We start from the raw sequence: 23770 nt of genomic DNA, 5'->3' as shown, positions 1-23770 counted from the left end.
TGCTATATGAAAAAATATAAGGCTGGAATTCTAAAAACAAAACAAAACAGAAACAGCCTAAGAAGCCCTGGAGATTCTTAGAGAGGTCTCACGGTCAGTCTCCTGTGCTGGTACAGCTGGAGTCACGACTGTCCATGGTCCCTATCAACCCACACTGTGGCCACTCTTGGTGACATCTCTCTTTCTCCCTATGAGAATACAAAATCCTCAAGGACAACAGCACTGCCCAGTTCACCCCTCATACTACGAACATATGGTCAGACCTGGAAGGCAGCAGGCACATCTTCAGGGTTTGCTGACATCTTTTCAGAATGAGCCCCATGTCTCTTTTCTCTGCGGAGCCTCTTGGGCTTCCAGAAGTAGCCACACGAATTCAAACAACGGCACTAACCCTAGGTCCATGTGCCCATAAACCCACAATGTCACAACTGGGGGGCTGCTTCTCGTGTCCCCTGTGACATTGCAAAGTCTCCACTGTCCTGGGAAGACAGACTTCTTCCTTGCTTTATACTGTCCTCCCAAATCAAGGTCATTTGATACGTGTGTCCACTCCTTTACTCACCTCAAAACTTACTCTCTTCTCTTTCTCTTTTTCTGTCCCTAGAGAAGTTTACACATTACTGTTTCATCTAACCTCACCACGTCTACAAGGGGCGCATATTAGTAAAAGATTGTATGTTGAGGCTTGTAAGAGAGGAAACTGAGGTTCAGTGAGGGTGAGTGCCTGCCTGAGGTCACACAGTGGGGTAAGCAAGAGGCAGGCATTCAAATGCAGTTCTTTCCGACTCTAAAACTCTGCTGCCAATGTCTACTGAGTCCCTCCAGTCTGAGCAATCTTCGAAGTTACAGCTTTGTTATGCCAATCAACTTCTTGCCCAGAAACTTTCAACAGCAGCCTCCTGACCACTGAATGAAGTCTTAAACTCTTTGGGCTGGCACCAAAGGTTCCCAGTGACAGGGCCTCAGTCTGCTGTCTCACTCTTACTTCCTACGATTCCCTGTAACAAAACCTGTTCTATAGCCACACTGAGTTACTGACCATTCCCTTCATACATGCAGACTTTCCTAGTTCTGGTGTTTGCTTATCTCCAAACAGCCTTCTTTTCCCTATCCTTCAAAGATAAAATCAAAGGCTACCTGTTTCAAAAAGTCTTCCAAAGGATGTGCAACTGGAAATAGTTTTGTTCTCCTCTGTGTGCAGTCCTTTATCTAAACCACCATATGGTATCCACCCACCCAACCATCCAGTATTGACTGGGTGTCTAACATGTGCCAGGCTGTATGACAGGTGTCAGGGAGACTACAGTGCACAAGACAAACCAGTTCTTTGCTTACATGGAGCTGCATTAACTGGGGAGGCTAACATTGAGCACATCAACAAACACATGAGATTGCTTCAGACAGCCATCAGTGCCGTGAATAAAAGAAAACAGGGGTTTCATTAAAGTCACGGGGTTTAGTGAAGGTTTGAGCTCGGCTGGTCAGAGGCGACCTGACTTTGGAGCTAAGACTTACAGGACAAGAAGGAGCAGGCCACAGGATTATCAGAGGGAACAGTGATCTAGACAGGCAGGGTTTATGGTAGGAAGGAGTCTAGGATGCCCAAGGCCATGTGGGACATGGGACCAGGCCACAGAGGGCCATGGTAAGCAGTCTTGATTTTAATCCTAGTGCGAGGGGAAGCTGCTGGGGGGTTGACCTCTGTTTCTGGTCATGAATGAGTGGTATCAGACTAGCCCTCCTGCCATAAGCAGCTATCAAAGCAGTCACAATAGAGGAGGCGACCCTTTCAGGCAGTAGATAATATGCAGGGCAAGATTGTTATCTCTGAGAGATGGCAACCTCCAAGGGGGTTTTCCCCAGCCCTCTACCTGGGGACAGTTTCTTGACCACAGCAGACAGGGCTAGAATCTGGGCAGAATACATAGTCTCACCGGGCCAAGGAGGCAGGGCCAGAGTGCAGGACAGCTGAAAGAGCTATAATCTATAGTGTGGGGCACCAGAAAGGGGGAGCTATACAGAACAGGCCCCAGATGTCCATGTCACCTGGGAGACTGTGGCTGAGGGCTGAGCTGTAAACGTCCAGCGTGAGCCCACCCAAGGCCAGATAGTGCTGCCAGGGGCTGAGAGTGGAACAGATATGCTAGAGGTCAGACACTACTGGGGGAAGAGCACAGCCGGGGGACTGCCTACAAGCATGACAGATCAGTCAACACCAAGTATTCACCCTTGGCACCTGGCTGAGACACAGAAGGACCTCCCCTTAGGAGAAAGAACCAGGCCTCCAGGTAAGGTTTCTCCACCATGGCATTACGGATATTTTGGGCCCCATAGCTCTTTGTTTGGGGGGTTGTCCCATGCAATGTAGGATGTTTAGCAGCATCCCTGGCCTTCACTCACTAGATTGTCAATAGTGGCATTAACACGGTTTCCAGACATTGACTTATGTCTCCTGGGATGCAAAATTTCCCTAGTTGAGCACCAATGCTCTAGAGTAAGAACTCTTCTAGACCCATCCTAACAAAGCCTAAAGCAGAGCCCTGACAAGCTCTACAGAGGAGACAGAGCTTAGAACCAATGAAGGCCCACTGAGTCCTATTAAGTTAGAGGGTCTTAAGAAACAGCTTGGGATTTCCACATGCCTGCAACAAGAAAACATGAAGTTGAGTCTACATAAGTTTAAGGTGTCAATCGGTATTTGAAATACCTATTCAAATAAAACCCAACACTCTTCAGAGGAAGATAACAGAATTCAGAGCCTCTATAATATCGTATCCATAATATTTAACTACAACCCACAGTATTCAATCAAAAACTAACAGATATGCACAGAAACAGGAAAATATGATCCATGAACTGGGGAAAAAAGATGTTAGAATAAACATACGCAAAGAATTAAAGCAAAACACATTTAAGAACAATTCCAGGAAGTTACATAATCCAGGATTCCTTTTTCAAAGCTCCCTCGGTCTGTTGGGTGAGGAAGGAGATCGTGGTAAGGGGCAGGGAGCCCATCTTGGAGGCTCTTAGCTCATAGGAGGCTGGTCTGTACCTCATTTGTTTAAGCTGCACTTATATTAGCATGTTGAACCCTGGTAGATTCTCTCAAAGTGGGGTACAAATTAGGGTAGATGAATCAAGAAAGAACAAGCAAATGAAACAAAGAATGAATGAATGTCAACATTGGGAACCAGGTGAGCAAGGAGTGTTCCAAAGTGGAGTTGAAGGGTTTCCTTGTCACAGGAGGGGCCAATCAGAAACTGACCAGGTTACTACAGAGGAGATTCCTGCACTGGGTGGGGACTAAACCCACCTGACCCTGAGATTCTAGGATTCTTGCAAGGTAGTCATGCAGGTCTGGGATGCTCAAAGACACCAGAGCCAGAATTGCTAGCCCAGGTCTGCAGAGTAAGAGCGAGGCCAGAAAAATCAGATATGACAAAGGGTTTCAGCATTGCATCCTTTAGTTGCCCAACTCAGACTCACCTGGGTTCAAGGGCTATCTCTGTAAGCACAAGGCAAGTAGTTTAACCTCTTGGAGTCTGAGTCACCTCATCTGAAAAACCTTTAGGACATAGGTTTTAAAACTCTCATGACCCATAGGAGAGAGCCTTTCATATGGTAATAGGACCATAGGTCCTGTCTTACAGGTCATAAAAATTTAAGGTACTTATACATAGCATTTAGTGCCTGGATCTAGAAAATAATAATTATCAATAACTATTTGCTGATTGAGTGAATAGGATAAATTAAATGACAAGTTTGTGAAGTATAATACCTGTCATAAAATCAGCCATCAAGAAACGATAACTAATGGGATGCCTGGGTGGCTCAGTCAGTTGAGTGTCTGACTTTTTTTTTTAACATTTATTTATTTTTGAGAGACAGAGGCAGAGCATGGGGTGGGGGGTGGAAAGGGGGGGGGAGAGAGAGAGAGAGAGAGAGAGAAAGAGAAAGAGAGAGAGAGAGAAAGAGAGAGAGAGAGAAAGAGAGGGAGAGATACAGAATCCGAAGCAGGCTCTAGGCTCTGAGCTGTTTGTTAGCACAGAGCCTGATGCGGGGCTCGGAACTCACGAACTGCGAGACCATGACCTGAGCTGAAGTCGGAGGCTCAACCAACTGTGCCACCCAGGTGCCCCGAGTGTCTGACTCTTGATTGCTGCTCAGGTCATGATCTCACAGGGTGTGAGTTCGAGCCCCACACCAGGCTCTGAGCTGATGGTGCAGAACCTGTTTGGGATTCTCTGTCTCCCTCTCTGTCTGCTCCTCCCCTGTTTGCTTGCTCTCTCTCTCTCTCTCTCTCTAAAATAAACAAACATTAGAAAAAGAAACAATAACTAGTATCACTACTCATATGTGTACCCAAGCAGCTCTTCAACCGCTGAGACTGCAGATTAATAAGGGGCTACTGAAACAGCTGAGAACTAAAATTCACAACACTTCCCCCTGAGTAAGCCTATGGCTGAAAGAATTTAATGAGGAACCCCAGCGACGCACAGAATCTCAGTGGAATATACAGGAATTCTGATTCCACAGACCAGCAACTCTTGAGGAATTTCAAGCAGTCAAGAAAGAAGAAATGCTCACTACCTTCCTTTCAGTGTGTGTGTTAGATCAGTAATGTTTCTCTAATTCTGGAGGCATTCACCCAGTGACGGGAAGCATACCTGGGTCAGGTGAACTCCAACCCTAATACCCCCTCCTTCACTACTGTTAACACTGACCTAATTATGTGTGTCTCCCAAGAGACTATCGTCTCCTTGAAGACAAGAATCATGCATCATCTGATTCTGCATCCGCAGTACCTGGTGCTGAGTAGACAACAGATGAATGCTGGTAGAACAGTGACCCTAGCCCCAAACCAAATATACCAAAAGGAACCTTGGTTGATTTTCAGTCCCAGGGAGTAGCCCTCGTGTCCAGGGAGGTTTGCAATATTTTCAAAAACATATCCAGTGTCTACAAGTCAGTATCATTATTTCCATTTCAGTCGGGAAGTCCAGCAGTAAAGACACTCATGTTTCCTTGGGTCCCTGTCTGGAGCCAAAGTACATTGCCACCAGGTGGCAGCGATTCCATGGGCGTGTCCACAAGGTTCATCAGGTGAGGTTTTAAATGAGGATCTTGTTTTCCCTGATTTGTCCTTATGGGGTGAGGGCAGGTGGAGGAGATTTCCAGTGTTCTGAGGTGCTCACTCTTTGGGCATCCTTCTACCCCACCTCCAGGACTTGGGGCACCTTAGCTGCCAGCTCCAGTTCCCTCCATAGAAGAGGCTGACTTGGGGAATGTGTGCACACCCTGGGAAAGCAGACCCCACGATTTGGATCCGTGACAGGCCTTTCTGTTCTTGCCCTGAAAACACACACTCGAAACACAATGAAGAGTGAGAGTGGCAGGAATCTGGGGCAGGGAAAATGTGATTTCCTGAAAGCGGCCCTCCATTCCCCAAAGACTGAAAAGACAGAAAATAAAAATTTGGGGGGGAAAAATGGAGTGGAAGCACTTCACACTTCGGAGAGAACACAGGGCTGACAGTGAAGGCAAATAGGTGTTTAGAAAGTTATAAGAGACCACGGAATGCAAATTGCCAGAGGACAAAGAAGGCGAGCCGTGTTGCTTCAAGTTCTTGATGAGAAACTTAATTTACTGGATTCACAATGAAGGCACTCGGTTCTGAGTTCAAAGCCTCCCTCTAGGCCTGTGGAGCTCTGACTCATCCTGCCCAGAGCCCAGTGACATGGAGGCAAATGAAGAACATCACTGGTGTCCCTGGAGCCCTACTGCATGCCAGACCCTGGGCTGGGCACTGAAAATGAGAAATAGAAGTGCTTTTGCATTCACATGCAAACCTGCTCCACAACTGCTATGTGTGGTGGATATTCTAACCCCAACAGACAGGTGAGAACCCTGAGCTCTGAGAGGTAAAGGGACAGCCTGAAGGCCACCAAGCTGGTCAATGGCAACAGAGTGACTCAAATTTCCTTTCCTAGATACCAGATTCCAATGCACTAAAAATCCTGTCTCTGGAGAGCTTACCCACAACTGCAGTCCATGCTAGGTCATTGTAACAGACGCATAGGCTCCTCCTGAAACTGTCCGTCCTTCCTTTTTTCCTTCCTTCAATTCCTTCCTTCAATTCCTTCCTTCCTTCCTTCCTTCCTTCCTTCCTTCCTTCCTTCCTTCCTTCCCCCCTCTCTTCCTGCCTGCCTGCCTAAAAGTATTTACTGAGCTCTTAATGTTGGCAGGCTCTGTTTCCAGGGGCAGGACATCTAACAGTGAATGCAACAGATCAATCCTCTGCCCTCCTGGAGCTAACATTCTAGTGAGTGGAGTATGGTGACACAAAATGAAAGGTGTCTTAGATGTTGGCAAGTGTCATGGCGAAAACCAAAGCTGGGGGTGGGGGGTGGGTGTGTAGACAGGATGTGCAGGGCGGAGAGCATGATTTTATACAAGGTGGTCAGGAAGCCTTCACGGAGACTACAACAATAGGGCACACAGCCCTTTAGACCTTAAAATAACTTCCATGGCTCTCTCTCTGGACTTCACAGTTACCCTGTGAGGAAAGTGTTCTTGGCTCCCAGGCTCCCTACAACTGAGTTCTCTTTACATGCTTTTTGGAGTTCTCCTGCCTCACTGGCTGGGGAGATAGAAGGAGGGGGCCGCTGTGAATGCATCTGCCTGTCCAGATCAAGACTTAGTCTTCATGCAGAATGCCACACAAGCCCAGAGGGCTCAGGAGCACCCCTCAAAAGGATTTTTCCCTTAAGGCCCTGGGAGCTGGGGTCCAGAGCGTTGCATCAGTCAGGAACCTGTGCCCCTTTAGAAACATAAATGACACAGCACACATGCATGTCTGAACCCCTTATAAGCAGCAGGGAAGGGGGGCTGGAGCCTGGGTCTGGAATTAATGGAGATCCTGGATCACGGAGAGGCCCCACCTTGCTGTCACTCTGGCCAGGATATGGGATCCAGGAAGCAAGAGTTTCCTATGGGGTAGAAGGCACCCCACTGAGGTGGGTTCCTCAGGTGGGTCATTGCCTGTCCTCCTTCTGCTGACCTGTACAGGCAAGCCCTCCCACCCCAGGCCCCCAACTTTACCAAATTCCAAACATGGCTTCAGGGAGGTAAAGCTGTGATGATAATATGTGAGCCCCATAGCTATTCCTGGAGCACTGGGACAGGGCTGGCTTTTCCAGCTGCAGGAGAGAGAAGGCAAGCTGGGGGTTCCATTTAGCACCCAGAGCATCAGCTATCAGCCCTCCTGTGAAGTCCCCACCCACGTAAGCCCCCAGGAAGCAAAAGACGGAGAGTGATGGCATGGATGCAGCCCCTTTAGATCTGCCCTAGTATGTAAAAGGCAGGAGTTATTCACAGGCTTTGGCACGAGGACCATCACCAAGAACAAGGTGCACATTCTTCTCAACAAACCAAAGGAAGGATGCAAAGCTCCGATCTCCTCCAACCCTCTTCCTTCTTCCAGGGAGGGAAGCCCACCCAGTCACAGAGTGCTCTTACTCATTTATATACTGACTGCCTGGCAGAGGTAGGCATGCTATAAATATCCGTGGGATAAGATACGGAACAGCTTTGCTGGGCTCTGGTGACAGGTGAGTGGTACACAGGACGGTCGCGATCCCTTTCCTCATGGAGTTGGCAGCCTGGGGAGGACTCCCAGTAAGGGCTTATTTCACTCCCTGGTGGCCCCCAGTCCCTCTGAGACCACGCCCACACTCTGGGAATGGCTGGAACAGTGCAGGGACCCAATGAGTCTCTGAGGCTGGAGGTCTGAATGTGTCCAGCAGCCTCCCCTCTGACCAGCCCGACTTCTCGGCTCACCACCCCCATCACCTATCCTTCCCATTGGTTCACACACAAGAGACACTCTGATAGGTCCACCATCAACCTTTTAGTCCCTCGTAGCTGCGGGAAGCCTGACCACTGCAACTTCTAGATCACCCCGAAGAAACAAGGGTTGTTCACACTCGTAGACAAGCCAAGTGGCCAGGCCTTTCTGGGAGTCTTTCTTCCTGGTGCGTTCTGAAGCACAAATGGGAAACTAAGTCAGGTTCATTAGTCACAAGGACTTGATAAAAGGAGAAAACCACCAAGAGGCTGAGCCATTTTCTGATCTTCTGATTAAGTATTTCTGGCTGACAGCTCTCCTGACCTACTTTCTCTACTTCTGAGAGCCATGCCTCAGTTGTCTTGAGCGGGACCATGTGGCTACCTGAAGTCCTAACGCTACTTCAGGATGATTCTCCAGCCCCAGCCGTGTCCCAAACCTCAGCACACCTGTCTTCACCCTGTACTATTTTTGCCAAGTCCATGTTCATTCTAGTATTTATTTGATAGCTGCTTGTAAATTAACCTTGCTCCTTACCTCATTCATGTATGTAAATGTGTAGCATGTGTGTGTGTGTGTGTGTAAAGTGTATATAGATACAGCTTCACTCCAGCAATAACTATGAAGTCACGGTTCTGATACGGTTGATGGATGTCCCAGGTTTTTTTTTTTCCTAATGCACATTAAAATACGTAACTGCAAAAAGAAAAAACATTCCTCCACTAACAGGGTCATTGCACTTCACCTTCACAGCCATCTGATGGGGCAGGCGACTACAACCTGTGACCCTCATTCTAGGGAAGAGATGACCAGGTCCCAGAGAGGGAGGAGCCTTGCTAGAGGCCACACGAACTGTAACGGGAGAGCAGGATTTCCAGCCTGGGCCTTCCCGATGGTTCATGGCCTGGGGTGTGCACAAATGGGAACACTTAAAACTTCTCGGTGTGGATCTGTCATTTTCTTCTTTAGATCTTACCTTCATTCAGAGCCCAGAAACCCTGGGCTCTAAGTCCTAATTGGGCCACTGAGCTGCTGTGTGGCCACAGACAAGTAGCTCAGCCTCTCTGACCTGGATCTATCTACTGAGTGGACATTCTAGCTGGGGTACTGTGATTCTACTGACCCACGCACAGGCTGCCTTCTTCCCTCAGCACGCCGAGATGAATCTGTGTGATGTGCTAGCCTCCAAAGTTCGAGGAGTTATCAAGACCCCTCCACAGATTCCAGGTTACTATACACCCCAACACCAGCCCTTCAGCCCCCGGAGCAGACAGAAAGCAGGCTCAGGGCTACCCCCACCTTTCTTCTCAGCCATGTTGGGCCCTTCCCGCAACACACTCCAGCTTCCAAAGACATCAGTTACATGGAATTTTGTTTACCCTTCCTTCTTGTGGTCACTATCCTTACCTCTATCCCAATTAACTATCTCTGTTCCTTTTGGTGGGCATGCTCACACAAGGAGAATCAAAAAACATTACAACTCACAGATCTGGTGAGCTGGAGGTTTTTAAATTTTTGGCTAAAGCAACAGAATCTTTCTTCAAAAATCTCAAAATAGCTTTGGCTCTTACAGTCATTCAGCAAACATTTATTGAGCACCTATTATGTCCCACGCGCTGAGCTAGGTAGGGATTGGAGATACAATGGTGGGAAAAACAGATACAGACCTTGCTTCCAAGCTGTCTTCTCTGGGAGGAACTTTGTATCCACCCTCTCTTAAGTACTCCCCTTGCCACTCCATCCTTGGCCTCTTTGGGTCTTGTCGCCATTTAATGGACTGCGTATTTTATTTTTTATTCTGTTCACTGCTTTCTTCTTTGACTGGCATATAAACTTCTTGGGGAAGGGATCATTATTTTGTTCAATGTCCACTGCTATATATCCCTGATACCTATAATAATCTCTGATACAGAACAGGCACTTAGTAAATATCTGTCAAGCAAATGAATGGACATTAAACAAATCACACATGTAATACATACATACATGTATATACATATATAAATATTTCCCTGCAAACATGGTAAGCACTTTGGAAAATAAGTGTGAAATACTAGGGGGTGCATGGTTAGCAGTTGGGAAAGACTTGCCTGAAAAAGTGATGTTTAAACTGAGTCCTAAAGGATGAGTGGATGTTGGGCAAGGTGCAGAAGGAGGGTCTGGGGAGGAAAGAGGGAGCATTCTTAGCAGAGAAGTAACATGTGCAAAGGTCCTGAGGCAGAAAGAAGGCCAGTATCTGGCATGAACTGAGAGAGGGGGAGAAATGATGGGGATGCAGTAAGGAGACAGCTCAAGGAAGCCCTTGGAGGCCCTACCAAAGACCACAGGGAACCCCAGAAAGGATTTAAGCCAAGAGATGCCTGTCAGATTTAGATTTCAAAAAGATCACTCTGCTGCTGAATGAGAGTGGCCCACAGGACCAAGGAGTTAAGGGACATTTCTGGAAGACCAGTTAGGAGGCTACTGTCAAGGGGGAGATGGTGGTGTCCGGACCAGGCTGGTGGCAGCCGAGGCAGAGAGCAACATGGGTAGAGTGAGGGAGTCAAGCAGAGATCAGAGGCCAACAAGTCTCCCCTTACAGGCATTTGAGGGTTCTGCAGCTCAAAATTAGCACTTTTTTCTAGAATAGCCCAAATAGTAAATATTTTACGTTTTGCCAGTGTGCGGCAAAGAGTTACCACAGCAGACCTGATGTTCCTATCCCAAAGGGCCTGCTGGCAGGATTGGCTCTTGGCTGTTATATGGGAACTTAGCTAAGATATTCCCGTTACTAAGTCACACCGTCATTTTGTATGCCAGGGGCACTGAATTCTGCTGTGCCAGCTTGCCTGGACTATTTGTACAAGCAATACAACTTACGGTGAGTACCTGCTTTCCTTCTGGAGACCGTGTGATCAATCACATGGCCACAAAGTACCTGCGCACTTAATAAAACTTCCCCATTAAAAACCCGAGTCCTGACCAATCTCCTCTGGGGAGAAATACTGCCCACATGCTGCTGCATTTTGATGCTGCAAGAAGGAACACGTTCTGTGTGGCTCCTCCTGGCAGGTGACTGTGGGAAGCCTATGCATGGATTCCTCCCGACTTGATGTGATGTATCTTTTTCTCTCGCTGATGTGGACATAAGCTGTATTAAAGAGTATGACTGCTCTGAGTCCTCTGAGCCCCTCTAGTGAGTCATTCAATGTGGTAGGGGGCGGGGCATAGGGGTCATATGGTTTCTGTCTCAGCTACTCATCTCTGCCTCTGAGTTATGCCTTTGAGCAGCCAAACAATATGGGGAAAAATAAGCAACAAGGCTGTGTTCCAATAAGACTTTATTTACAAAAATGGGCAGAGGGCTGAAGGTGGCCTGTAAGTCTATCAGTCAACCCATGTTCATGGGAAATGCAGGCATCTCAGAATCCACTTTGAACCTGCTGAATGAAATCAACCTTTTCTTGCCTTCATGGGAAAACGAAGGCCCAGAAGGAGAAAAAGAGAAGGAACCTGTCCAAGGTCACTTAGGATCAGCAGCAGAGCCCGAGGAAAGCCAGGTCCTGACTTCTGGCCCAATGTTCGTACCACGACTCCAAGTGGCCATTCCTCAGAACAGCCTTGCAAGTGAGTGCTGGCCTGGGAGCCGAAGCCTGAGAGGAAGGGAGATGGCAGGAAACTGGGATGATGAGGCAGACAGTGTGAATGGTGAACACCTGGCTTCACCTCTGTTCTGTGTGTGGGTATGTGCGTTTGTGGTACATGTGTATATGTGTAGATAGGGCTCTACGGTCGTAAGTGTTGGCTGGCTTTTCCCAAACTTTTCTGATCATCAGAATCTCCTCGGCAGCTTCCTAATTATATAAATAGGCAGGTGCCATCACATACCCCCAAAACTGCATTCTTAACATGTTCCAAGGTGTTCTGATGATCAGTTAGGTTTGGAAAATGTGGGTGATGCCCAGGATCTCCTTCCTGACAGACCCTGAGGAACAGGATAAGGAAACCTGTGAGCAGAGGAAAGAACACGAAATCTGTACTGGGTCAAGAATTTGTGGATCTGACAAAAAGGCACAGACCAGTGATTCTGGAAATACGTTTTCCAAAACTCACTCTCCAACTGAGCCTTTGCCATCGGAGGTTGGAGTTGGTGAGGCCAACAGTCAGGAGCTAATTTCCTTCTTCCTAGGGATTCTGCCTGCAACTCAGGATGCTGCGTCAGGTGCCCGGTGGTGCCCCGAGCCTCAGGGGCCCCTCACAGCACAGCAAACTGAGAAGAAACGAGCGCACGTTGCCACTTCACCATGGACCTTAATCAGTGTAATGAGCTACACCTGAGCTGCAATAACTCGCCCTCCATAAACCTTTCCACCCACGTTCTCCTAACGGGGTGGCTGGAAGCTACAGACTGCAGACTCGGAGTTTCCTGCAGTCTCATCTACTATGAATGCAGATTCTACATTCTAATGCATGATGTATCTATGTTCATTTTAATAGAAATATGGGTGCCTCTATGATCATCACGGCATTATTTACAATAGCCAAATTATAAAAGCAGCCCAAGTGTCCACTGATTGACAAATGGATAAAGAAAATATGGTACACAGATACAACGGAATACTATTCAGTCACAAAGAAGAATGCAATCTTGCCATTTGCAACAACATGGATGGACCTGGGGGTATTATTTAAGTGAAATAAGTCAGAGAAAGACAAATACTGTATGATTTTGCTTATATGTTGAATCCAAAAAAAATTAACAAAACAGAACAGAAACAGACTCCAAGATACAGAGAACAATCTAGTGGTTGCTGGGATGGGGGTAGGCAAAATAGCAGAAGGGGATTAAAAGGTACAAACTTCCAGTTATAAAATAAATAAGTCAGAGGGATACAACGTACACTACATGGAATATAGTTGATAATATATAACAACTGTGTACGCTGACAGATGGTAGCTAGATTTACCAGGGTGATCACTTTGCAATGTATAAAAATGCCAGAATCACTATGTTGTACAGCTGAAACTAATATAACATTGTATATCAACTATACTTCAATTAAACAAACATGGATGTCTCCTCAGCCATCAGATGTCTTTGAGCACATTATCTGACACCCTGGATTTACCTGATGGCCTTTAAGAAACACTGATACCTGGGAACCACCCCCAGAAAATTTAATTTAATTGGTCTGGGCTACACTCTGGGAATTGGGATTTTTCAAAAGGTCCCAGGAGCTTCTAACAAGTAGTGAGGTTGAGCATTTCTGGGCCTGCAAGATGTCTGTTTTCACCTCTTGTCTAACATACACCTGGGAACACCATCACTGCCCACTTAGAGAAGCTTAGGTATAAACAGTCACTATCCAAGATTCAGCACAACCAACGCCTTACCGGACACAACTAAGAGGTGAGCCAGTTTTCACCAATTATTTTCTTTCTGCAAGCTGCACCCACAAGGAAAATCAATCACCAACAAAGACCCAGTTGGTCTCACTGAGATGCATGGCTGGGAGATCTGTGATCTTAGGCAGGAGGAAAAACTTTCTGTTTACACTTACCTCTAACAAATTTAGCATTTCTTCAATTATGAATATAGACAACAAACCACAGAATTGTCAGCAGTAGAAATCCCAGATACTTTCATATCACAGTATAGATATCTCCACATATCATTTATGCTCACCATGACTTTGAAACCATAAAAATCATAGGACCTGTTACTGGATCTTGCTCTTTAATGTATTGATAAACAAGCACATATATTATTACATGCCACAAATTTGTCTTTTGTTGATGTTTTGATGGTTGTATTTCAATATATTGGATTTTCTAGGCATTTAATTTATGCATGGAAAATGATTATTGTGAGAAGGGGTCCATGGACTTCTACATGCTCAGCCAGCTGCTAAGCCCCTGTGGCTGGCAGCAGAGGCTGGCGGAGGGCGTCCCAGTGGTGACAGGCAACTGGACATGAAGCAAGCAACTTTACCTGTGGGTCGGAGAGCCGGGAGAGGTCAGGATACAGGTAGAACTTGATGCCTTCGGAGGCCCCGGGCAAGGTGACCCCTCGGATCAGGAGGATCAGAAGCATGATATAGGGAAATGTTGCAGTGACGTATACAACCTGCCCAGGGGAGGAGAGGAAAGAATCAAGAAGGGGTGATGGTGGTGGGCAATGTGGCAGGGCCCTAACTTCTGGCCAGGAGCAGAGGACTTTCCAGTGTAGAACCCCAACGTGGCTTCTTCTCCCACCTCATCTCTCACCACTGTCCACTCAGGGGCCTGGCCTTTCAGTGAGTATCTCGTGAATGCCTACAATGATGCTTGAGACTGGTGCTTATCAATCATTTGTGACCACAACCCACAAAAGGAAATACATATGATATCAAAATCCCATACATATTGAGCTGAAACAGGACGTCCCACATGATACTCACTCTTACATGTGTGATGCACTCAATATTTTCTATCATATTCTATTTCATGTTTTCATAAGGCTGGTCATGACCCTCTAAATTTACGTCATGATTCACCAATGGGTCATGACCCACATTTTTTAAAAAGACTGCTCTTAATGATAATCAAGTTTTCACAGCCAAGGATAGAATAGAAAGATGCAGGGGAGGGGCACCTGGGTGGCCCAATCGGTTGAGTGTCTGACTCTTGACTTTGACTCAGGTTGTGATCTCAGGGTTTGAGAGATCAAGCCCCACCTTGGGCTCTGTGCTGACAGTGTGGAGCCTGCTTGGGATTCCCTCTCTATCTCTCTCTCTGCCCCTCCCCTGCTCACATGCCCTCTCTAAATAAATAAATAAATACATACATACATACATACTGAGAAGAGAAGAGAAGAGAAGAGAAGAGAAGAGAAGAGAAGAGAAGAGTAAAGTGCAGGGAAATGGGGGAGGGAAGCTATTTGGGGCAAAAAAGACCCAGTGTTTGCCTGGGATCATTTCTGCTCGGTGTGCCTGGAGGCCAGTGATTGGAACCAGCAAACTGAGCAGCCCTTTTTAGCCCACAGATTCTGTACAAGAAACAGAATCTTCCCTGGGTTTCCTCACACAAGCACTGCTTATAAGCAAATAGCAACACCCTCAAGACTCTATCCTGTCCTTGGGCCACAACCTCTCCTTGAGGTCCATGCAGGACTTGGTGTCTCCTCCTCCAGGTCTGATTTTTCCTCCTTTGTCACATCTCTTCTGTAATCACTTCGTTGTGCCCTCTCGGTGGGACCTGCCTGTTCCATCTGTTTACATCAGCAACTTGTCAACATTTGGGGGCCATGGATGTCTCTGAGAATCTGAGGACAGCTACAGACTCTCCTCTCTTCCCCCAAAGGTGCACAGACACAGATATGTGTACCAGCTTTTGGATGGTTCAGAGACTCAGACTTCCCTGCTAAAGTACTTGTGCTGTGTGACCTACAATCTTAATTCTTCTAGTTGAAACCCTTCCCAGCTCAGGGTTTCTTTTACCAGTGGTCTAGTCCCTCACTCAGTTTTTGCATTCATTCATTCACTCACTCATCCACCTACTTACTCACTCACTCACCAAAAATACTCCTATGCACCAAGCGCTGAGCTAGACTCTGGAATATGCAAATAAGTCTCGAAATGGAAGTTTCTGCCTCAAGAGGCCCCGCTCTGGTAGAAAAGACAGACATGTAGGTAAGTAGATAATTAATGCATTATGTAATCAGCGGACTATAAAGGATGGAGGACCAAAGAGTAGCTAATTACAGAGGCAGTCAGGGAGGGCTTCTCCAAGGAGGTGATGCAGGTATTGGACCATAAAGGAGTTCAGGACATGGGAAACGGGGACAGAGGGAAGAAGAGAATAAAATCTTACTAAATGCCAGCCACTTTACACATGACAATGGAAATAGTTACATTTATGTAACTTGAATTTTTCCTTGTATTATTTTTTATTTTCATATAAATTAACATCTTCGAAAAACTGAAATAGAGATGCTATTTATGGCAGGACACCCAGTGATCCTTGTGTTAACTGGGCTATTACTTCATTGAAGAATGGTCATATACGCATTAGAGGGACTAAAGGGGACAGGAACATTGCAAAGCAGTAACAAAAAAAGGTATTGCTTCTTTGCACTTAACCTTCAAACCAAAAAGTAAGAGTCCATACTTTACATAAATGCAAATGTAAGTCATTCAGTTGGTGACAAAGCAGGGATTTAAACCCAGTCCTCAAAAACAAGAAATAAGAACCAGCAGAGGGTGGTGTCATTGGGTCCTGGAGCTCACATCTGGAGGACTGGGTTGTTTCATCCAGACACTGTCCTTGGCCCACAGTGCTGGCAGCATCCTCAGCCTACTCACAGCCCTGCCCCAGCCAGTTAAGCATCCTGTTTCCAAACCAACAGTCAGCTCTACTGACATGTCAGTTATTTCAAACAACCTCTTGCTGTAACATACACTGTAATCCGGGTGAATGCAAGTCAGATGTATAAGAATCAGAGCCAACAGCTGATACTAATAGTCAAAAATGAAAGGCCAGCAGTCAATAGGGTTGACGGTTCCTGCCCAGACAGCTCATCGTGGTATAAAAGCTCCCATTTCTCTTAGCCTTACAGATGCAATCTTGTGTGGATCTTCAGCATTTCATATAAATTCTTGAGTATCTTCCTTCAAAATGAATCCCCACACCGTGGTCAACTGGCTTATGTCTGTGAAAAGACAGGAGGAAGCTACAATCTATTGCTTTTAATTGCATAATTTCCACTTTTGTCTCTGTAGTATGGCAGAAGATTAATTATCCAGAATGCCCAGGCCCCGAAGGATGACATATCTATCTTAACCCCCAATGCTCACAAAATGTAAGGAAAAGAATGTTATCCTATAAAATAGAACAAGTGAAAATCATAGGACTTTATCTTTACTCTGTGGGACCACCTTAACTTGTTGGTTATACTCCACTTGGCCTTTTTTTTTTTTTTTTTTTTTTTGATAGAGCGAGAGAGTGCACACACAAGCAAGCAAGGTAGAGGGGCAGAGGGAGAGACAGAATCTTAGGCTGAGCGTGAAGCCTGATGTGGTGCTGGATCCTAGGACCCTGGGATCATGACCTGAGTCAAAATCAGGAGACGAGTTGGATACTCAACCAACTGAGCACCCAGGCACCCCTCCACCTGGTCTGTTTTTGAGTGAACATTAAGGGGTCACTTATAACCTGGCCAAATGCACCCTCACTATGCCCTCAGCAGCATACATAGCAGACTACTCCTCAATGACCACAGTAGTATGATTTATTAAATAGATAACAATTATTTTGAAGTAATTCCATTGTTTAAAGTTCTAAATGCATGATCTGCTTCTACATTACATTGAGGAGAACTACCCTCCCTCCACTGGTATCCACACCTTCATTTTTACGTTTTTTAAAATAAAACCATAAGGGAAATAAAATATTCAGATGAACTGCTCAAAGACCACAGTACAGACAATGACTTAGGCTGCCAAAACGAAACCACTGGCTGGCAGGCATTAGCTAGAAAAATCCCTTTGTGAGCTGAGGTTTGAGAGCCTCAAGTCAGGGAACAAAAGGTGGTTTAGGGGCATCATTATGTAATGGACACAAGTGGAGAGTGGTATGAAAGTTGAAAATGCAATGCTGAGGACAGCCTGTATCTGACACTGGTCCTGGTTCTCTTAACAGCCCCCTTCTGATTTGTTTCTGCCCTCAGTTATACCAGCCATTGGGATATCATCTTTGATTTTTCCTGAGAACAGCTGTAGATTGTCCATACAATACAGATCTTGTCATTAAGAAATTGTACATAAATGGCATTTACCCTGCCCTATCCCTGCTGTGTTCATGGCAGACATCACTAATCGATCACAATACTCTGTGCAGCTAAGCATGGACACAGCCTCAGAACCCTCCACAGTACTCCAGGCAGCTCCATAATCAGCTGGGAAGAAACCCACTATCTTCTACCCTTGATCTAGCCCATTTTTCATTTATGCCTTCATAGTCTCCTGCAGGTCCTTAGTCCCTGTGCCCAGAGTGGTAAGCCCCAGATCTCATGCTTAAGGAAAGACCTGCTGAATGTGCATACCTGAATGGGATTCCTGGGGTCATAACACCCAAAGGAGCAGTGTGAAACAGGAAAAGGAAGCTAGAGAGACAGGCTGGAAGGTTCTTTGCGAATGGATTCGGCCTTTGGGTGCCGACAGTGGAGTTGCAGCTGGGTCTCCAAGGATAAGCAGGAATGGGAGAGGCTGAGTCAGGCAGGGAAGATGTGGAACTAGCCAACAATGTAGAAGTGGGCTGAGAATACTGTCCCCTGGGTTGTCCTCCAGGTGTTCAAGCTGGAGTCTGCCTCCCCTCTTTCCTGAGCTGTGTCCCCATCAATCAGTGGTATTAAGACCCACCAACTTGATCTCCAATTATATTCTGAAATTACACCCCCTCTTCAGCCCCACCACCAAAGCCTTTCATTATCTTTCTTCTCAGTCATGCACCAGCCCCACTCTGTCCACACTGCAGGCAAGTTTCAAAACTATGAATTCAGCATGTGTCTTCCTGCTTCTCTGAATCTGCCCTCCCCAACCACACATTGAAGGCCGTGGGATATAGCGCAAAGGATTAGGCTTTGAGTCAGATGACCCTGCATTCAAATCTTGGGCTTCCCTGGCTTGCTGTGTGATTTGATCAGTCTCTATCCTTCCCCCAACTACTTTGTCCTCTGCTGTACCAGGTTCCTCACCCTTGGAAAGCGTGCCAGGCTCCTTCAAGGCCTCCTTATCTTTTTGTGCCTTCTTCTATTTGTACTATCCAGCCCCAGGTGTTCCTCCTGGGTGTGTTTGAATCCCCACAAGGCTGAGGACTCCTCAAAGTCAGGGACCCTGCCATCCAGGTGTGATACCATTGTCCTACCTACTTTATACATCAGGCAGCTGAAGCCCAGAATGGTGTTTCTGAAGTACTATAAGCCCCCACTCACCCTTATCCATGGGGGATATGTTCCAAGATCCAGACAGGTAGGACTGAACCTTATATATACTATGTTTTTTCCTGTATGTACATACCTATGATAAAATTTAATTAATAAATTAGTCACAGTAAGAGATTAAACACATTAACAAACATTAACTAAGAATAAACTAGAACAATTATAACAATATACTGCAATAAAAGTTAAGTGAATGTGGTCTCTCTCTCCCAAAATACCTCACTGTACTATACTTATCCCTCTTGTGATGCTGTGAGATGATAACGTGCCTGTGTGAAGAGAAGCAAGGTGAATGACCTAGACTACTGTGACATAGCATTAGGCTACTATTGACCTTCTGACATCAGGAGGAGGATCATCTGCTTCCAGGGAGGAACTGAAACCGCAGAGATCAAAACCATGAATAAGGGGCAGGGGGCCGGACTACTGTACCTCAGTCTCAGCTCAGGATCCACCCTCTAAACCTATAAGCCATGCCATCTGCCCACCTATTACGGAGAGCTGGAGTGCCACTTCCTCCCTGACTCCCTCCCCGACCACACACACATCCCTGTCACTCCAGTGCTCTCTGGTCCCCTCTAGCTGCTCTCCACCCGCTGTTTTATCACCTTGTAAGTGTAAGATTTCTAAAACATAAGCTCCTTGAGGAAAGGGAGTTTTGTCTTTTACTTTCCCTGCTGTGTCCACAGTGCCCAGGACAGCACAAGGTACATAAAACAAGCTCAATAAACATTTGGTGGATGGATGAACAAATAAGCAGGCTGAGGTCTGGGACCCCAAGGTTAGACTGCAGGGTTTCACAACACTACCGTGTGCTTCCTCTGTAGGAAACGCTGGGTCCGCATAAAATGGGATTCAGAAAATCGAATCGGATTTTCAGAGGAGTGTTTATAAATAAGGAAGTAAGGGATCTGGCTTTAAAAGACAGATCAGTTCAGATGCAGAGGTCAAGGAAGTGCAGGTACAAGGTACTTTGCAGCAAAGTTCAGCATGGCTTTCAAGATGCCCAAGGCTACAGGAGTCTCTGGAAGAGCCAAGCAGGGCTTGGGCATTTAGCTAAAATATGCAGTGTTTGGTGATGGGCATAAAAGTCACTGACAAGGTACCATCAAGTCTGGCTGGTAGCTCAGACCCAGAGAGTTGTTGGGTGTGGGGGAAGGAGGGTCTAATCTGTCAGACCTCAGAGGCCCCTGAAGTGAGGCTCCTGCCCCAAGCACATCCCCCTTGGTTAAGGAAGAGGTTTTGTTTTGTTTTTTACTATTGTTTAATTTCCTTTCAGCAGGTCAAGTCCTCTTGAATATAAAGGTTAGCACACTTGGTGGTAATTATACTGTATCCTGTTTTAATTGACTCTAATTGCTCATTTGCATTCCAATACTGGAATTGTGGAGCATTTTCCTCCTACTTCCAGGACACAGCTATTTATTTCATAGCAGGGAGACTGTCTGATCATTGAGAACATGACAAAAGTTGCAGAAAGGCTGCCCCTTCCTAAGTTTTCCAGGATAATGGGGTCAATTGGAAAGTTGAGCCTTGTTCAAAAGGCTTTGGGAAAGCAGGCTGGTGTGGGGGCAAAGACATAGAACCACAGGGTCAGAAGATCCAATATAATAAGTGGCTTGAGCAAGTTCCATTGCCTCTCTGGGCTGGCACTTTACCATCCACAAGAGGCAGGGATGAACTAATCCAAGCTTCAATCATCTTTATACCATTTTCTCAATTTTTTTTTGCCATATATATGTATACTTTTGTATTATTTACTTAATATTTTCTATAATTCAATATTCTCTCTTATGTTCAATAAATATATGTAATGGAAAAACTGAATTACCCCCATAAACAGAAAACCATTATCTCTAATGACAAATATAGAAGGTGAATGCAAAAATAAATGCAATGAAGACAAAGCATGATTAAATTATAGCCAAAGGCTCAGTCAGAGTCTGGGCTATGTTCTCTCTCTGTTCAAAACCAAGAGTAGCAAGTGTCAAGGAGGTGCTAAAAGATGAAGCAGTTAACTGTACCTTTTGCCTTAAGCAACATGGAAAGGGAATATTATCTCATTATGTAATCGGATGTTCTTTAATCCAGGTTCATGTATCACTAAAATCATCCTGTGGACTGCCAGTAGAAAAAAACACTTCCCATATTTGTGGGATAGATCACATGGATGATCGCTGGGGTCCTGCCCAGCAACCACAATGTTTTCTAGAACAGTCCAGGATTAACCACAACCCTTTCAAAGGACCAGGATTTGTAGAGCTATCCAAGGTCCTGACTCTAATTTAGGCTGAACCTTCTGAGAGCCAGCTACCCAGGGCCTTGGAAGATGCTGTTGGTAATTGAGGCACCACCGGGTGCCAAAGATGTGTCGTATACTATCTCTGACTGATCTTCATGCCAGTAGAATAGGTTCTGGCCCCATTTTGTAGACAAAAACAAACAAACAAACAAACAAACAAACAAAAAACAAAAACACTTGAGGATTAAAGAAAGAAGTGGATTGTGCCAGGTCACAGAACGGTAAGTAATCAGAAGTCAGCTCTCTCTACCATATAAGCTATGCTCCATGCCATAAACCTGGCCAGACATGCCTTCCTATTTTCAACTCCTGTTTCTCCCTCTGTCTGTCCTTAACTTCAAAGGTCCAGTTTTCTTGACTTTTGCCAGCAACTCATCGTAGCCTACCACCCCAGTGTGGGAAACATTGTATTAGTCTAGCCTTCCCCCCACCCCTTCCATTCTAGCTGGGCTTGCCTCTGTGTGTAGGGTACATATGCCCATTACATATGATTGCAATCCTTAGAGAATCAACGTTTTCAATATCAACAGATTTTCCCCAGTGCCGGTTTTTGAGGGAAAACTACCTGAATCCCTAGGTAGGGACACCATAGCAGGCACCAAATAGTCTGGTATGATCTCCCAGAGGATGTTACTGATCTCTCAAAACAAGGTTCTAGGAGAATGTGGATCTGAAGGAGGGATGTCACCATGAACACATCTGGCCTCTTCACCCCTTTTAGAGACATTATTCTTAGACCATTCTAACAGAAATAGGAAATGAAGAAAAAAACATTCTGTTCTAGCAATCAAATTCTAAATAGGTGGATGGAGCCACGTTTTCACAAGAGTATAGCAAAGATATTCACTATTCAAGGAGATAACAGCATTTCAGCAATGCAGAAATATTTCCTTGGGAAGCTGAAGTTATAATTTTTATGCAGTGATTTGTGGTGTATCTTTATCTATGAAAGCTAGTCCATGTGTGGAGCCTAAAATCACCAGCCAGCCTTGGGACCCATGTTTCAGGGTACTGTCCTAGATCTGGGTTGAGAGGGACAGGGTTAGAACTGGAGGCAGCAAGCAGGGTGGGATGAGCTAGCTCTAGTCCTCATTTTACCATAGTGGCAGAGAACATGGGCCCCCTTTCAAGATTTGCATTCCCTTTTTCTGCAGTAACAAAACTCCTATTTTTGACTGGATCCATGGCTGTCTAGAATAAAGGCAACATTTCCCAGACCCCCTTGGCAGCTAGGTGTGGCCATGTGACTACACTATGTACAAATTCCAGGTTGTATCTTTAAAGGGAAGAACTGTATCCTATTCTTCTCCTCTTGCCCATCCCACAGGCTGGAATGAAGACCAAGTTGTGAGAAATCTTAGACCATGGAAATGAGGGCAACCATTCTAACAGAAATAGGAAATGAAGAAAAACATGGCAACAGAACAGAAACAGCCTGGGTCCCCAACAGCAGGCAGCTTATACCTGGACTGTTATGGTAGAGAGAAATACACGTTCTTTCCACTACTGCTCTTTGAGGTCTCCGTTGTAAGAAGTCCAACATGTAACCTAAATATCTAACCACGGATTGCCTTCATGATCTTGGATAGGCCCTGTCCTGCTCTAAGTCTGTATCATTTTTTCTTAAATGAAGGCACTAGCCCAAATGATCCACCTTATTCCTTTCTAGTCAGAATGAAAAGAAGATTCCAAGGATGACCTGAGAATCCTGAAGGTAGACTCTTCAGAGCCACCATCCTTCCACACCTGGAATCAACCAGGAATGGCAACAAATACAGTCAGGAAGTCTTCAGAAAGGTCCAGTCCGTAAAATTAAAAGAGCAGTTAAAACAGACCTGTCAAAGAGATCGCCATTTCTAACAAACCACTGTTTTAACCTTCTCTGTCACAGTTTAGAATGAGCCTGACAGGGTGAGTAGCCAAATTTGGTGTGGATCCCATCATCAAGTAGAAAGGTGCATACATGGGTTAGAAGGTCTCTGAGGTCTTCCTGAGCCCCTGTCCTCTTCATGTGTGAAATGAGGATAACACTTATTTCAAAGGTTGATGTGAGAATTTGAGATCACCATGCAAGGCAACTGCCACACAGACACTGCTCAATAATTGGAAAAATTGTGACTGCCTTTGCATCACTAGGTCAATAAGCAATGTCCCTCCAGCCCAGTGAGTGAGTAGCTTTGGCCAGTAGAAATCAACATATCTGGGGGTTCAAGAATGTAAACAAAGAGGCTGGAGTCATCTCTGTCTCGGCAGTAAGGGTGGGGGGGAGGGCAGGAGAGTGGCTCTTGAAAACCCTTATGGGATCCTCTCATTAACAATGGGAGTGAAGAGCATTGTTGGGGCAGCAGAAAGCAGAAGGCTGGTGTAAAGAGGTAGTAAATCATTGGCTGGGACAATCTAGGTGAAGAGGACCAGAGATAAGAAAAACATCAGAACAGAAGGGAAGTGCACATAGCCACTGTGAGGGGGTGCAGCAGCCAGACTCTGAAATGAAGGCTAGAGAGAGGTAGGAATAAGCCAAAGTGGCCATTATGGGTGAGAATCCTCTGGAGTCCTGACTCCAGCCAACAGCTATGGCCACTGAAGGGGGCAGGGTGCAAACAGTTCTTAGATGTAATAGGAGAAATTATACCAGGATAAAACCCCCTAAGACCAAGTTCCAAAT

The 23770-nt window shown here is 45.8% G+C and overlaps 1 protein-coding gene across 1 annotated transcript in view; it reads right to left on the bottom strand.

Moving 5' to 3' along the window:
- Positions 1–23770, bottom strand: part of SLC6A11 (solute carrier family 6 member 11) — a 133797-nt gene that overhangs the window by 57112 nt on the left and 52915 nt on the right. Inside the window, exon 6 of the mRNA XM_042910851.1 lies at positions 13818–13952. Within this exon, the coding sequence (XP_042766785.1) occupies positions 13818–13952 (135 nt within the window). The remainder of the gene's footprint in view (positions 1–13817; positions 13953–23770) is intronic.

The sequence above is a fragment of the Panthera leo genome, chromosome A2 (genome assembly GCF_018350215.1).
Source record: "Panthera leo isolate Ple1 chromosome A2, P.leo_Ple1_pat1.1, whole genome shotgun sequence".
NCBI classification, from domain to species: domain Eukaryota; kingdom Metazoa; phylum Chordata; class Mammalia; order Carnivora; family Felidae; genus Panthera; species Panthera leo.
This window is presented reverse-complemented; position numbering and strand designations above follow the sequence as displayed.